Source organism: Crassostrea angulata, chromosome 10 (genome assembly GCF_025612915.1).
Source record: "Crassostrea angulata isolate pt1a10 chromosome 10, ASM2561291v2, whole genome shotgun sequence".
NCBI lineage: Eukaryota > Metazoa > Mollusca > Bivalvia > Ostreida > Ostreidae > Magallana > Magallana angulata.
The window spans coordinates 2,010,180-2,026,304 of record NC_069120.1 but is presented as its reverse complement, the minus strand read 5'-3'; the positions used below and the strand labels follow the sequence as shown (position 1 = coordinate 2,026,304).

At 35.1% G+C, this 16,125-nt stretch overlaps 1 protein-coding gene across 2 annotated transcripts in view; it reads left to right on the top strand.

The window, feature by feature from the left end:
- Window positions 1-16,125, top strand: part of LOC128165639 (synaptotagmin-15-like) — a 65,322-nt gene that overhangs the window by 7,341 nt on the left and 41,856 nt on the right. Inside the window, exon 1 of one of the 2 annotated variants that reach the window (XM_052830363.1) lies at window positions 13,407-13,567. The exons of the other annotated variant lie outside the window; for it this stretch is intronic. Coding sequence (XP_052686323.1) covers window positions 13,561-13,567 — 7 coding nt within the window. The 5' untranslated portion in view covers window positions 13,407-13,560. Of the gene's footprint in view, window positions 1-13,406; window positions 13,568-16,125 lie in introns of those variants that run through there. 2 annotated transcript variants of the gene reach the window in all.

Genomic DNA, 16,125 nt, shown 5'->3' with positions numbered 1-16,125 from the left:
GAATACATGTACACTCGGAATACATCGCGCAGATTTTCAACGTTATCATCCGGGCTTGCTGCAATACAAAATCTCCGTAGACATCACATTTTTTAGCATTGTATTGAAACCTGATAAGCTCACAGGGGCGTTTCGACTGAGAAATCTTGGAAATTTTTCATACTTTTGAATGAACATCGTTTGAATCCTGAGGTATTTATAAATATCAAGCAATTAATCCAAATGTGAATCCAGAATATCTTGGACAGAGTATGATTCTGTCTGCCTACTATAAGACACACAGCATTCATCATTTTAAGAGATATCTTTCCATGAGCTTTAATGTTTTGCAGTGTCTAGAAAACTAACACATAGTTATTACATGTACATCGTTATTTCCTTTTCTGTAAAAATGAATGTAACATTAAATTCCTAAATTTTGGCTTTGTATTTGATAGCTGCAAGTCTGTAGCACCCGGTCTGAACAAATTCGGATGGACGACCTGAGATGACCATCCATTTAATCCGACCGGAAGCTACAGATCTACAACTACGTATTTGATGAACTGGCGAATGAAAAAATGCTTATCATAGAAGACTGATAATTCTGTTTAGGTGTGAATGAAATAACCCAGGGTAACGGTAACGAGGCAGTGCTGTGTGTAAGGAGTTTTACCAGGTGCTGTCACGCTTACATCACAATTTATGGGTGTACTCGATAATTTGATCACAGAACATGGAGAGAAAAACAAATTACACAAAAAACGACAATTATTCTCCATTTGAAGGATGAACTGAAATAAGGGTACATAATCCACATAATACTGCCTTATTGACGGGAGATTAGAGAGTCATACTTATTTGATCTATAATATAATCGTATAGAATGTCAAACTCTGAAAGGTCGGAATGAGTTGCAATACTAACGCGCATATTCAAAAGTGTAAAAAATAAAGTGATTATTTGTGTACTAATAAGACTTCAAGCCAGTAAACCGTTTGGGATATAGAACCATTATTACAAGGCCTTGGACTTTCCGTAGGACGTAGCTATCACTTCTTGCGTCAAAACATGTTAAAATGATGCTGGATTCAAGTGAAATATACACCGATTGCGTAGTCTTAGCTCAGAAGCCAGACAAATCGTGTTGATTTCAGTGAACTTTCACTGAGTGGGCAGCAATGAAATAGGCAGGCATACGTGACATTGCTGTTTGACACAACTACCCAACGTCCAAGCTCCTGTTATAATGGTTCTATATACCTGACACCGATCATAAAAAGAATTTTGGTCGATAAACACTTGTTCGACAGTAGTTGATATATGTAGTGCAAAGTTTGTGTGAAATCTAACGTCAACAAGTTGATACATGTATCTGCTCTTAGAATTCAACGATAGCATTTTATTATTGGTTCATCAAACAATAGACTGCAGTAATACTACGTTAATGTCGGTATACCTCCATCGAACCCAGTGTCATTTGATATCGGTCCATCATAGCTGGGGATACTATCTGGGGAGGTTTTTTTGGGGGGTCAGATATCATTTTTTTTCAAAGCGAAGTTTATTTGTAATTATATATGTATGTATTGCTGACATTTGTAAGCAAACCACCTTTTACATCACCACATCACTATTTTTTGTATTTATTCAATTTTTTGCCTCGGTGGTATCGTAAAGTTATCTGTCTTGGAAACACAACATCAAAGAAAAATCTATCACCGACATTTTTTTTACTATTTAACAAGAAAATACATTTGGCAATCAGCTGCGTGTGACAACACAACTATTCGTACTACATTTAACAGCGAAAAACTGCTTACATTAGTAATATAGACACAGTTTATTTGTATTTTGTAAACTTTCATTCTCAATCATAACCACTAAATATAGATTTTTTTCCATCTAGTACTCATATCACAAGCCTCGATCTCGCCTTTAATCAGTTACTGTAAGCAAGCTAAACCTTAACATCGACTCAAACTATCAATTAGCCTCGACCTTTTAGTTTATATTGGTCCGATATATGTCAAGGCACTATCGCTTCCTCCGTCCAAATGTCGAAAATCGGATAGAGTGCCAAGCTGAAACACCGAACATGGCGCACAATGTCTGCGGTTTCCGTCAAGAAACGTTATCAACTTCCGGGAATCCTGGCAGTGATGGAGAATTAGTGGGCCAGTAAACCACTGATTATTTTAAAGATGTGTAGCCAGCCACATAATGACCCGACTCGTATTCTAATCTGAGGTTATCCCACGTCATTCTGTACTTTATCCATTGTGTGATTACTTGATCCCCGAAAATTACCCACAATTCCGCGCGGGACTGAAGATGGCGCTTGGTTTCCCGTGGTGAAACTTAAACTATTATGAAACCTGTTAGTCATCCATAAGAGTGATCTAACGATTATTCGCTTAGATGCTTCCATAACATGATTTATTGAAATTGACATTTAGCAAAACAATTTATTGACAATTAATGTTAGAAATGCATTTGTCTTATTTGGAGGAAGACATATTTAAACAATAAGTTGGAAAGCCCGTTTCTTTGGGAAATGGATTTTATTTAGTATTTCATCGTCTATATCACCCCTGTAATGGTATCAAGAACATAGTTGTTGACGTCATTGATTAAATGTTACAAGATAAAATCTCCCGTATTATGGCTGAGTATATAGGTCGGTTATAAAAATGACTTATTTTTTAGGTCGTAAAAAATCGTATTATATAGCGAAGCTATGACATTAGAAGCGTATATTAGCGCTGTAAGCTATAGTCTACCATACGGGAAACTATTAGCATTTAGGGGGTTATATTTGTAGGTATATTGGATAAAAAAAATGCCACTTTCTCCTATTTAACGTTAAAAAGGACTGCGTTTATTTTCATCATTGGTTGGTGAGAATTGAATAATATTTTGCCCTACAAAATCTCTACAACCTAGGAGGGACTTTATCTGATATCACCACAATGTGCCTTTGTATATTGAAAGAAAAAAATGCCCGTATATCGCCTGTTTTGACTTGAATAATGTTTGGGGTTTTTTTAAGAAATAGGAAATAACCCAAACAGAACCATTCAAGCTTAGGTTCAACCCAAACAAAACAGTTCAATCCAGGGTTCAACCCAAACAGAATTGTTCAAACTAGAATTCAACCCAAACAGAGCATTTTAAGCTAATGTTATACCGAAAAAGAACAAGCTAGGGTTCAACCCAAACAAAAAAGGTTAAGATATAGGATTCAACCCAAACAGAACTGTTCGAGCTAGGGTTAAACCTAAACAAAACAGTTCAAAATAGATGCAATCTAAACAGGACATGATAAGCTAGGATTCAACCAAAAAAGTTCATTTTCTTTTTTTAATCATTAAAAACAACATTGCTTTTCCCCATGCGTAATGAAAGAAAAAATGTAACTCAAAGCAGTTTTCATTGGAAAAGTATACAATAAGATTCGAAAAACATGATAAAAAACTTCTACTTATCCTTTTTCTTCAATATAATTTACTTTTGTGCATCAGATATAAACAAATATTTCACATTATAAAAAAACAATATCATTTAAAAATAGTATCAAAAGGGTTTGATTTGACTTTCAAATTTTCTTAAAAAGTTCTGGTTGGGATCAAGTCAATGCTATCCAACCCCACCCCCACCCCCTCCCCCCCCCCCCCCCCCCCCCATCTCCATTCTCCATATTAAAAATAAGAAATAGATGAAGTCTAAAAGGCAATCTTCGAATTTTCTATTTGTATAAAAAGCAAATCTTTGTCACAAATCTAAAGGATTTCGAGATATTTTCAGAGGTTATTATGATGAAAACTGACCTAAAGTACGAAAGCCGAGAAGGATCATTCGAGATTCGAAATTCAAAATACGAGATTCGAAATTCGAGATTCGAAATTCGAGATTCAATATCTAAATTAACCAATCAAATTATGGATCTGAAACCTGTATCCTAGCAACATCAAACTGTTTTAAGTATAGATCATTCGTACATGCTCTTTCCTACAAATAAATGTCTTAATAGCTCTTATATTGTGGTTATAAAATGGTTAAATTAACATTGATAAATTGACCCTACACAGGATAAACAATTAAATTAGTGATAACACTGTGGGCTTTGCAAATCTATGTGATTTTGTTTGTCCTGTATGTATCCTCCCCCCGAACCATTTTAACCCGTTGTGTATTCGCCCCAAATGTGTAAAAATCGGCTTGCGAAGAAAGATCTGTTTAATCTAAATAATAAAAACTGAGTGTGGTTTTAGCTATGAAACGAAAGTCAATGAAATAATCGACATGTCTAATTATAGGTTATCATAAAGTTTTAAACCATAGAAGATATAATGATTTACAACCTCAACGACAACAATCCAGATAGGAATAGTGTATTGTAGGGTATCAGTGCCATTGTCGATGAGAGAGAGAGAGAGAGAGAGAGAGAGAGAGAGAGAGAGAGAGAGAGAGAGAGAGAGAGAGAGAGAGAGAGAGAGAGAGAGAGAGAGAGAGACAGACAGACAGACAGACAGACAGACAGACACAGACAGACGAACAGACAGACGGACAGACAGACAGACAGAGAGTTTTGTAGTGTCAAATTCAGTTTTGATTTAGAATTTGAAATTTATTTGATTTGTTACAAGCATATATAGACAATAATTAAGCCTCTAAAAGGAGAAAAGAGAGGAGGTAGCTAGGGTAGGGCAGACCAACTAGCAAGCTTTAATTTTACATCGACTCTCTCTCTCTCTCTCTCTCTCTCTCTCTCTCTCTCTCTCTCTCTCTCTCTCTCTCTCTCTCTCTCTCTTGACAAAATTAGTTTTAAACGTACGACTCTTTTTCAATTCTAATCGGGTATGTCCTTTAGAAAAATCTTGAACCACACACATTTTAGCAAATAAAACGACAATTGTTTCATTTTTTTATGGGGAGGGAGGTGGTGCCGGTAAAGGACATGTATTGATTGTGGCAGTTGTGCTATACCCTCATTTGTTATAATAGGTAATACTACATATTGATATAAAATGAAAGTTTCCAATTACACTGTACATAGCTTCTATCATGCATTTTGACCCGTGCGATAGTTTAAAACAATTTTCAAAGCATTTAATGTAATTCAACCGATCATTTTTGAAATTTAATTTTCTGGATCCCCGCCTGATACGTCCGCCTTCTTGTATATTAGAATTACATATACGTTGACCATATGTACACATTAACTTAATCGGCTATGTTATGGGACGATAACATTTTTTATCAATGATAATGATAAGGATATGTAACAAATAACAGCCTATTTGTGGGTTTTTGCACTGATTATTTGAGATAATTTACCGCCATCTTTTATGCATTCCACACACCACTCACAATTTCTTTATTTGGTGTTCTGTGTGTATGGCGACAAATTGGTAAATTTGCATCACTCACTCCTTGTAGCTTCATCCTGACTACATTTTTTATCTGGCTAAGTGTAATGTAGTAGTATATTAAATACACACATCTTTGTTTGCAGTGCTAATTTACATTTTTAGATCTTTACTTACAAAAAAAGTAAACATTTGTATGACTTATATGTAATTATTGTCAATTTTGGTGCAGGGGGGGGGGGGGGGTAGGAAACTACAGAGAAACTTAACTTAGCTGTGAAACATATGCTTTTATTCTTTCTTGTTGATATATCAATGAATGAATTATAACAAAAAACATGTACAACAATTAATTTTGAAATATTCATGCACAATCAAATTTTTAAAAAGTTTTACTGTTCTCTGCACAAGAAATCGGCAATGTGAACAAAGTGGCACCCTATCATCCCTACCTTTAATTGTAGAGAGTAGGTATCCTTCTATATTGAAAACAATTCCAAAAGTAAGACTCATAATAAGTTGTTTACTGAGGAAAAGGAAAATAAATTGTATTTATTAATAATTCCGTATGATGTGATAATACCGGTATCTCAATGATTTGTTTATAATCATAGGACTAGTGTATTACTGTATGCATACATAAAAACGATAAGTAATGCTTATATTTATTAGTGAAACATGACATATTATTTATATTTAGATTATTTAGATACATGTCCTAATCTTCTTGCGGGGATCTAGAAAGGAGGGGGTCAGGGGATCTGGACCCCCTCCTCGGGAAAATTGGAGCTTATTAAATTTACATAGTAAAATTTTTTAAAATTGGCCTAGGAACCCCTACAGAAAAAAATTAGCTACGCTTATGAAGTTATCTACCATAGCCGCATTTTTACACAAAAGGGGTGAATAAACCCGGGTTTTAAACTATTACTGGTGGTGAAATACCCCAGGGTTCAAACGCATCAGGTGGAAATGCACCAGGGCAAACAAAATCACTTAGATCCGTAAAAGCACACTGCATTATTACTAGTCTACTTAGATATTCTGTGTATAATCATTTAGTTAGGTAGGGAGAAGTGAACATAGCATTTATTTGTAGGAAAGAGCATGTACGAATGATCTTTATTTAGAAGAGTTTGAAGTTGCTAGGATACAGGTTTCAGATCCATGATTTGATTGGTTAATTTAGATATTGAATCTTGAATTTCGAATCTCGAATCTCGTATTTCGAATCTCGTATTTTGAATCTCGAATCTCGAATGATCCTTCTCGGCTTTCGTACTAAAGTCTGTCCCAAGTTATTGCTTCCATCAATTTTTGATGATTTTTGATAAAAATACACATACCTGTGAAAGAAATACAATTGAAAACGATGAAAGGGAATATATCCAAGATATCTTCATTGAACATTTATCCCTTTTCACTCATAAAATTTCACAGGAACAAAAACAATTTTCTTACGGAGTTTTATAATGGGAAATGTTTACATCTTTTCTCCATTCGGAATACACTCGGAATACATCGCGCAATTTTTTAACGTTATCATCCGGGCTTATTAATGGCTGATGCAATGCAAATTCTCCGTAGACTTTCAATTTTTGGATGTGTATTGAAACCTGAAGCGGTAAAGGGGGCGTTTCAAAACAGATAATCTGGACATTTTTCATATTAATAGTGGATGAACATAGTGTGAGCACAAAGGTATTTACTATTATTGAAATATCAAGCAAAAAGTGGTGGAAGCAAAAACTCGGGACATAGTATAGTTCATTGGAAGTGGGTGTAAATGTTATGTAATGAAAAGTTGTAGTACGGAACAAACTATTTTATATTTTTAATACCAAAATTTTGAAATATATATTTATTAATTATGTTAATAAGAACCCTTTACGATCAACTGAATATGCTACAGTTCCGTCTTATTTATATGTACTATGCAACTAAAGACACGTTAACTTAATTGGTTGACTGAATTACCACACAGGTGTGTATACTGGTATGATATTGATACGTTAAAGGGGCATGGTCACCATTTAAGTCAAATTCTATTTACTGTTTTAATTATTTACAATGCTTTAGGAATGAATTTCTAATGATTGAATACAATTTGAGAGTCAATGGTAGAGTTATAAGCAAAGTAAAGGGCTCACAATTCTCTGTCATGTAAACAAGGCTCGTGCCTTGCTTTTGTTTACGTAGGTTTATTATACCAGTAAAAATCTTTTTCAAGCTGATTTGTCTAACTTCTAATTCATTTTAAGCACAAATAAACAATTTCTAACGTTAAACACATTTATTTCAGGTCTAAAACTGAAATTTTCACTTCATCATTTAAAATGTAAACAAACGCTTTGTTTACATAGCAAAAAATTGCAAGCTTTGTTTCTCGCTTATAACTCAACGAATGACGCTATAATTTTGGTTGCCTCCTAAAATTGCCTTACTGAAGCATTGTACACATTAAAATCGGAATTTTTTTTCGAATAAAATCCTGACCATGCCCCTTTATTCTGCATGTATGTTCAATACGCTGACCATTTTATCGCAGAATGAAATCGGAGATCGGAAAGGCCCGATTGCATTTCACCGCATTCGAAAGGATGGGTTTATAAGAAAAATGAAATCCATCCAAATCTTGAAGATGGCCAGAGTACCGTGTGTTGGATTCCCTGCTCACTCCCTGCTTTTCTTTCTTCGGCTTGGAGACTATCGATTACGGGAGATTAAATGCAGAAAACATAATAAGGCACGATTTGTTTTCCACATCACGCTAATATTTTTTCGAATTTGTCATTTAAATCAATTGTATTTCTTTTATATTCATAATCATTTCATAATTCAAAAAATAGTTAGCCGAAGGTTTCATTCAAACAGAATTGATCAAAGGCTCTATCTTTATGGTTTCGAAACGACACAGTTCTGGTCTGATTTTAATTCAAAGAAGAAATTGGCATTTAACGAGAACTGTAACATGAATAGAAATGGACAAAGGAATCAGATAGAATGAAGCTTTACGAGTTTGCTCCCTGTGTTGTTACTGGCAGCACATTGCCCGTTATTTCTAAGTATCAATTTTTTTCAAATACATTCTATACTAAACTATTATAGTGTTTGAATGAACTAAAAAGGATCTCTTATTAATTTACTTTCAAAAAAGATTCAATATTTTCGTGCAATTTTGATCACAAATCTAATACAAAATGCACTGAGTTTTTGTATCAGGGACGCCACCACATAAGTCGATTTTAGGCACAATGATATACATGTAACAGAGAAAACAGAGACGTATCGTAATGGAATGTTCATTACTAATCACCGTAACGTGTAACCTTGTTCACAACTTTTATAAAAGTACTAAGGCAATGACAAATTTGAATAAACAAACTTGGATTATCTGTCTTTCATGGCAATGATAGCTTTCCGGGTCTCCCATCGTTGCAAACTAAGGTATTTAATTCACAAGTTCCCTCAAACCGCGTGATGATGGAGGGAATCGATGTGAATCACACGGGGGTCATCGACGATGGGGTTCCCCGATCGACGATGGGAATAACTTGATCATCTGATGTAAAGTTCGGTTCTCTCTTTCTTCCCGTTAAACAGTTCAATCCTGTAGTGTTAAGTTTGATTCTCTTTTTGCTCTGTTGAATAGTTTCCTTTTTGGTGGAAAGTTTACTTTTCTGTTTTTTACTAGCTAGCTTTTTTGTTGTGTTGTGTTTAGTAGTTTCTCTTCTTCTGTTGAATAGTTTGCCCAATGTGGTGCTAAGTCCGCTCACTCCTCTTGTTGAATAGCAAAATTTTAGGCTTCGATCTCTTTCTTTGAATCGCTTGATTTATTTTAGTGTAAGATTCCCTTGTCTTCTCCTATTGGTAATCCTTTTGTTATTCCTGTGATGTAACTTGGGTAAATTTAGATAATTTTTTGATGAGTACCTATGGTAGATAATTTAAATAAATCATCAATAATGGTAGGTCATTAAGATTTAGATAAACTATAAATTTTATTAAGTTTTTAATAGTTTTACTTGAATTTTTTTCACCAATACTAGTATTGGCGTGTACGAATGTGTAGTGATCAGGAATTATAAAGGCTTAATCCATAAACCTTACTTATATTTAGTGGCTGTGACATACCGCATCAACACGCCAAACTCCAACATTTCAGAGCATGGGTTTTCTTACCATGCCAAAAGGTTTGTGGGAACATGTTCCATGTCTACCTTAATTTTACGATACATCATCTTATCCGTATTTGCAATGCAGTTTTTCTTTGTTTGATTTGCAATTAAATTTTCATTTGCTTTCTTTCCAAGAAAGTATTATCTATAATAGATTTCTCCTGCTGAGGTAAGGGGAATTTATTTTTCAGTTGAAAACGATTGATTTATTTTTAAAAAAAACAACAACAACAACCCTAGAACCAAAAGATATAAAAGTATCGCTAACACGTGATAGCGAACATACGGGAATTATAAGGCAACCTCTTTAAACTTATTCACGTTGACTCCCAAATAATTATGCATGTAGACATGCAACTCACCCATGTGTAGGCAGACGAGATGACAAGGGTTCTTCTTTCCTTTAGCAATCATTGTGCTTCTCGCAATTTGCATGTCAATAAAATGAACAAAAATAAGGTGCAGGTTGCATGTTTGATGTCATATATCAACCATAATCGATTATGTAAATAAGTTGTTATTATTCGGAATTTTTCCATGTTTTTTGCATGCTGAAATACATGCGTGCATGCAGTTATGTTGACAATAGGTTTTTAAGTGTAAAACTACATCAATAATTTAACTGAAAGCAAGTGGGTTGTTCTGAGCTGGGATGTCTGTCGAGATGAAGTTGGTAAGTTGTCAATGCATGAAGTCTAGAGATAATGGTTTTAGACCAATTCTAACCACCCATACACCTTAAAGCCAGCAGACACGCGACCTTACGCTCGCCTACCTTCTTCGAGCACTCATCGGTCAAGTAGAAAATAAAATGTTTTTAGTTCATAGCAAAATGTAGAAGATTAAATGCCATTAAAATTTTTAATCATCATTTCGTTTGTGTTTTGGCACTAGCTTCATTGGTGATCCTCTCAATGAGATGAGGTAGGCGATGTTTTCGTTGATGGCCATTTGACCATTGTTCATTCCCCGGAATTTTGTTAACAAGGATTGTGAAGTACGGGGGCGGTATATCAGTGAATGACTGTATACTAACATAAACAACGATACACCTGGATTCGCTATGGAAAACTCTGTAAAAGGTGTGCACTCCTTGTTATATTAATACCTGTAATTACCTAAATAAACATCGGATGTTTATCAGTGCGCTGTGTTCGTAGTGGTAAATTTTTATGATATAACGGAAATATCGATGTCTTCATCCTAAAATGTTTAGAGAAAAAACATTATTTCATAATACCATGTAGAGCTTCAATACCTTCCATTGGACCAAAGTTCCGATGAGAAGTGTGAATTTCTCTAAGTTAAATGATATGACATCCAGTATGTCTCAAGATAAATTTGTATACTAGTATCAGTTAAACAACGTGTTTTAAGTGAACACGGCACCATCAGTCGTAATAGTTCTGTTTGCATCTTTGATAATAATGCGGGCTCCTTATTCATATATATATACATTTAGTTCCGTTTTCGCGATTTAAACAAGAACATCTCTCTCTCTCTCTCTCTGTCTCTCTCTCTCTTTCTCAAATTTAAAAAATGTCAAAGTTCTTCGTGCTGTCTTTAAAATTATAATTACACATATATGCAGTAATTAAATCTTAAGACACCGTGGGATTTTCTTTGAAATCAGTAAATCCGTTATGCTGCAAAAATAATTAATTTTTTGTTGAAATTGCGGTATACTTAGATCTTTATCGCATCATTTCCCGAGAGTTCGATGAATTCGGGTTTTTTTGTGTTTTATCCTGATTTCTGCGTACCGCAGTGCCACACAGTGCCTCTATTCATTTGGCGATGCCGCTTGGTCGTAAAGTATCACAAATTAATTGCAGAAAAGAGCGCATCGCCATCCATGATGAATTTCTTGGAGATTACTAGTAGTTAGCGTTTATAAATGAACAATGATAATCTACACTTCTTTATTTCGAAATCTACTCAAGGTGCCAATATCAGTCCGAGGGTTACGATATCCATGGTAATTTTTATTGTACAAAATGCAGCTCATCTGAACCGGAAATTCAAACGAGCTTTGTGGATCACTCGTCATCCGTGGTTTATCCGTCTGTCTGTTGGTCAGCTGCAGTTGGAGAAATTCCAAAAAAAGCGATGTTATCATTTCTAAAAATAAAAAAATATGGAAGCGGAAAGATATTTTAATTTTATTCATAGAATACCCCATTTTGCTCAACAGGAGGCAGACTTCAGCGCGGGTCCGTGAGTAGGAACAAAATCATACGGATTTGTTATCAAAATACTACAAAAGACATTTTCCGCAAATTGTAATATGTGATAAGATACATTATTTTCTAACTTTGAAGTAAGAAACACTAAACTCTTCTCCAAATAAATCATAGCAGCGTGAAAATTTGTCCCATTTTAAATTCTAACTTCTGGTATATGTATTTAAAATGGGCCATCTCTAGATATAAAATGCACCAAATTTTGCTATCTATTTGGAGTATAACAAAGTGGATCAATATAATGAATTCAATAAAATAAAATTTGAAAAAAAATAAGCATGAAGATAGAATATTTATGTTTTTAAAATCTCCTAAGCTTTTTACTTCTGTCAATCCTATAGCGTACTCCTTCAAAGCTTCATTTTATCATAACGTCATATAAGCATCATGGAGACTTTTACCCAACGAATGATATAATAGGAAAATCGGATAAAAAATAAGATTTTAAATTTACTTGAAAAATCCACAACTTACAGTTTTTTTGCTGATTTTGGTTTTTTTTTTAAATTTCATTAACAATTATCAAAGCAATGTATGAAATGTGTAAATATAGGGTATTTTACGGGAATGTGCAATAGCATGCACATTGAAACCTTAAGTCGTCCACCTTTAAATAACTCTGTTTTTATTTACAGTATTTCAATTATCATTTCTACCATCTCTCCGTCTCTATTCCTATCTCCGGTTTTATCAGGTTTCTTAGCTTCTCAGTAGATGTGTAAATATCTGTAATGACGGTGCATAAAATGTAAAATACAAAAATCGAAACGGGTGTTCGAATAAAAAGCTATCATTGATTGCTTCAGTCTTTCTGATAACAATTTCTGGTGCCACACAGATCACATTTTGAAGGCTTGTCTATTTTTATGGTACGTTATGACGGATACAATTTGGAAATTAGGAATCAATTAAAGTGGAAAAGTACACTAGGGGAATCTTAAACTGAACAACGATTTCCAAGAGTCTATCGGCTTAGTTTACTGGTAGTTTATACACCACACGCCCACTCCGGCTTGGGCTGCTAATCAGTGATTCCAACCTAACGCTGTATAGTGTTTAATATACTTAATACAGTTACCTATCCAACCCCAAAAATAGCTTGATAAGGAATCAGTTTATTTACCCTGAGCGTGAACACCTAATTTGGTTTAAAATAGACAAAAACATAGTGTTGAAAATCGGCGGATTTTTTTACTCAAATGGACATATGATTAATGAGAGCGGTCGGTAAATCACGATTTCTGAACAACATGTACGTAATTCGCTTCCTTTGTGTATTCGTTTGGCTTTGATCTGAGAAACAGATACACCTTGAGAAAATATACGGGTGCATGCGCAGCTTTTACTTCCGCTGGTGACCTTTAAGATTTGTTTGAACAAAAATAATTCTTTAACAATCACAGAATAAAATCGCTGGTGATGGTGGCATCATGCGCTGATGTATCTGAAAAAAAGTTAAATCTAAGTCATTTTTTAATTGAAATTTTTTTTTTTAATATATTGATATAATTAGGATTTAATATTAAGACAAAACTCTGTTTGCTCGTTCTGTTGTGTGCACCCCTAGCAGCAGCAGTCTGGTCGGAGTTAGGAGGCTGTATTGAGCATACGTTGAGAGCTTTATAGCCCCGCCGTGTGACCTCGGTGATATAGGAGTTATTGTTAAACACCTGTAGATTCCCAGTCAGGTGTGTCCTCAGAGCGGTGCTAACAGTGGAACTGTAATAATGCACAACACCTGTACTGAAACTTATCGTCTGTCCGTGTAGCCAACTGGAGCCGTTACCTATGTCAGGTAAGAAGATGAATCAGGGTGGCCGGGGGAAGTGGTACTCTAGGTTCTTTCTTTTTTATTTTGTTTAGATGTTAGGTTTCATATTAATGACTAAGAGAATAATAAAAGCCTTAACATAAATAGTTAAATGCTACCAGACTCTTTAAATTTAAAAACAAAACAAAAAATAACACAGCAAAGATAGCATATTGATCTATGTAATAATGAAGTATGTCTTTGACGCTTAATCACCTGAGTATATAGCAGTTTATCTTAAAATTTATCACTTCACCATGCCACTTGTTAAATTACGACACATCGCTCCTGGAAGAGTTCGGGGATTTAGCTCTACTCAATCCTCTGAACAGCGTTGGAATCGTGTCCAGACCAGCGTGTTACTGTATCGATCTAGGTAGACATTGTCCTCGTAATTAACTTCTCATCCGTCGTCTTAAAAAACGGGCTATTCTCTACATTAATCGGCCGCCGATTAACTCAGTTGTTGGAGGATTTGTTGAGTTCGGTGTACTCAAATTATCCACTCATAAATTGTTAACATTACTTAAGGACAGAAATATTTGTACTGTATCAGATGGAAACTCGCGAGGCAAAAAGTCAAGCCGCAACAAACAAAGTGTATACACATGTACATGTCTCAGTTAAGGAATAGAGTTTATGTCGTTGTGTCATTTGCTGTACATTGAAAAATCATAAATGGCCAGTTTTAAAAAAAAATGCATTTTCAGTTTTTGTTTCATTTTCTCCAGAGTATCATTGTTTTGTTTGATGGTTTGGCGATGATGATAATGATGACATTTCGCATCGATTTTTTCAAGGTGTTCCATATAGGTGTTGCTTTATTTTTACAATATACAAGAAAGAATATCCAATATATCCATCCTTTGAACAATCCCTTAAGTTATTTGAAAACCAAATTGCAATAAGTTTCAATAGATCGTACAGACGTCCAAGTTACCTGGTTTCTTTCCACCTCATTTTCTTCAAAAGCTCGTTCTTTTTTTACCCTACTTTCAGACTTGATTTAGTTTTGAATCACTCTGTGGAATGAAGGCGTCGTTTGCCTTTCCAATATCTTTTAAAACTTAATATTCTGTTGAGTACTTGCTGGAAGAAAACTGTCTCCAATAAACTTGTTTCTCGAATGAATATCATTGGGTCCGGGAGTCGGAAACAGATATGATGAGGATGTTTATGATGTCGAATCTCTGTGAAAACAGAGATTTATGGGAATGGACCGGAAGTCCAGGGTCACGTGGAGTGCTTTAATTTGCTTTTCGTCATGCAGTAATCTGTTTTTCCTTTAATTGTTTTCTGCCTTTTGAAGAAAACAAGACATGATGCAAAAAGTCATGTCTTTGACTTAGCTCGAACATTAAGTTCTCTGCTAAGATACTGAGTTTAGCGTGTCCTCCTCGAGAGCTCCCCTTTGTAACATAATAGGTCTTTTTGAAGTTTCAAGCATCTTGCAATATTACATATTATATAAAAATTCGTTTTCATTGTAAGAAATCCAATCTGGTGCATGCAGAGGTTGTCCAGATAGGTGCTTCTCTTTGAGCCATTGATCTGCGCTCTCTGTATCGGATTAATAAGGTATCAATCCCCGCGGCCACTACAGCCACAGTGCTGGCGCTATCCTTTGATGTCTGCATTTCTATATTTCAAATGTCGTAGTGTGTCAAATTGTATTAGATAAACCTTGGTTATTGATGGAAGAAAGGCTCGAAATTTATGGAATAACAAATATGAGAGAGAGAGAGAGAGAGGGAGAGAGACAGACAGACAGACAGACAGAGAGACAGACAGACAGACAGACAGAAAGCGAGAGAGACAAATTGTTGGTTCAAGGAAGCAGAGGCAAAACGTTGCTGCAAGATCTACTTTATAGGAGAAAGCAATACGAGTACGTATCTATCTTTGAGATGAATCCACTCAGTCTGTTCCCGTATGATCCGGTCCACGTGCTTGCCATTCCTGTGTAGACAGACTGTGGGTCCAGATCTCTGTCTTAAGTAGTCATCATTCGCCGCGTTCTTGTCCTCACGCCGCGATCTGTCACCCCCAGAGCTGAAGTGGTCTTTTGTCTGAGCCCCCGATACCCGTCAATACCCCACAGCGGAGATATGGACGCTTCTACATGACTCTGTTTCACAGTAAAAGGTGTACACTTTCGGCCCGGTTTCTAAATATTGTCCATTAAGGAGGATAAACATTCAATTTATAAAGTTGTGGCAAATCGAAAATCTTCGTCACGATATTATTCTTCATAATACAAATAGTGCAGGTAAATTTCTAATAAAAAATGTAGATAATTTTAAAAGTTTACAGAGAGCAAATGGGCCTATATGAAAAACCATGCATGTGTACTCTTGACTTAAAAAAAGTCATGAACATTTAGTAGGCATTTTCTCATTCACTAGTTGTGATTCCTTTTTTTTACATTTTCTCTGCCAATATTCTGTTACATTATTTTTGTTTATACGTCATATTTAATTTATATTACAACGATGATTCTAAACTGCCGATCTTTTTGTTATTTGATACGACAATGACCATAG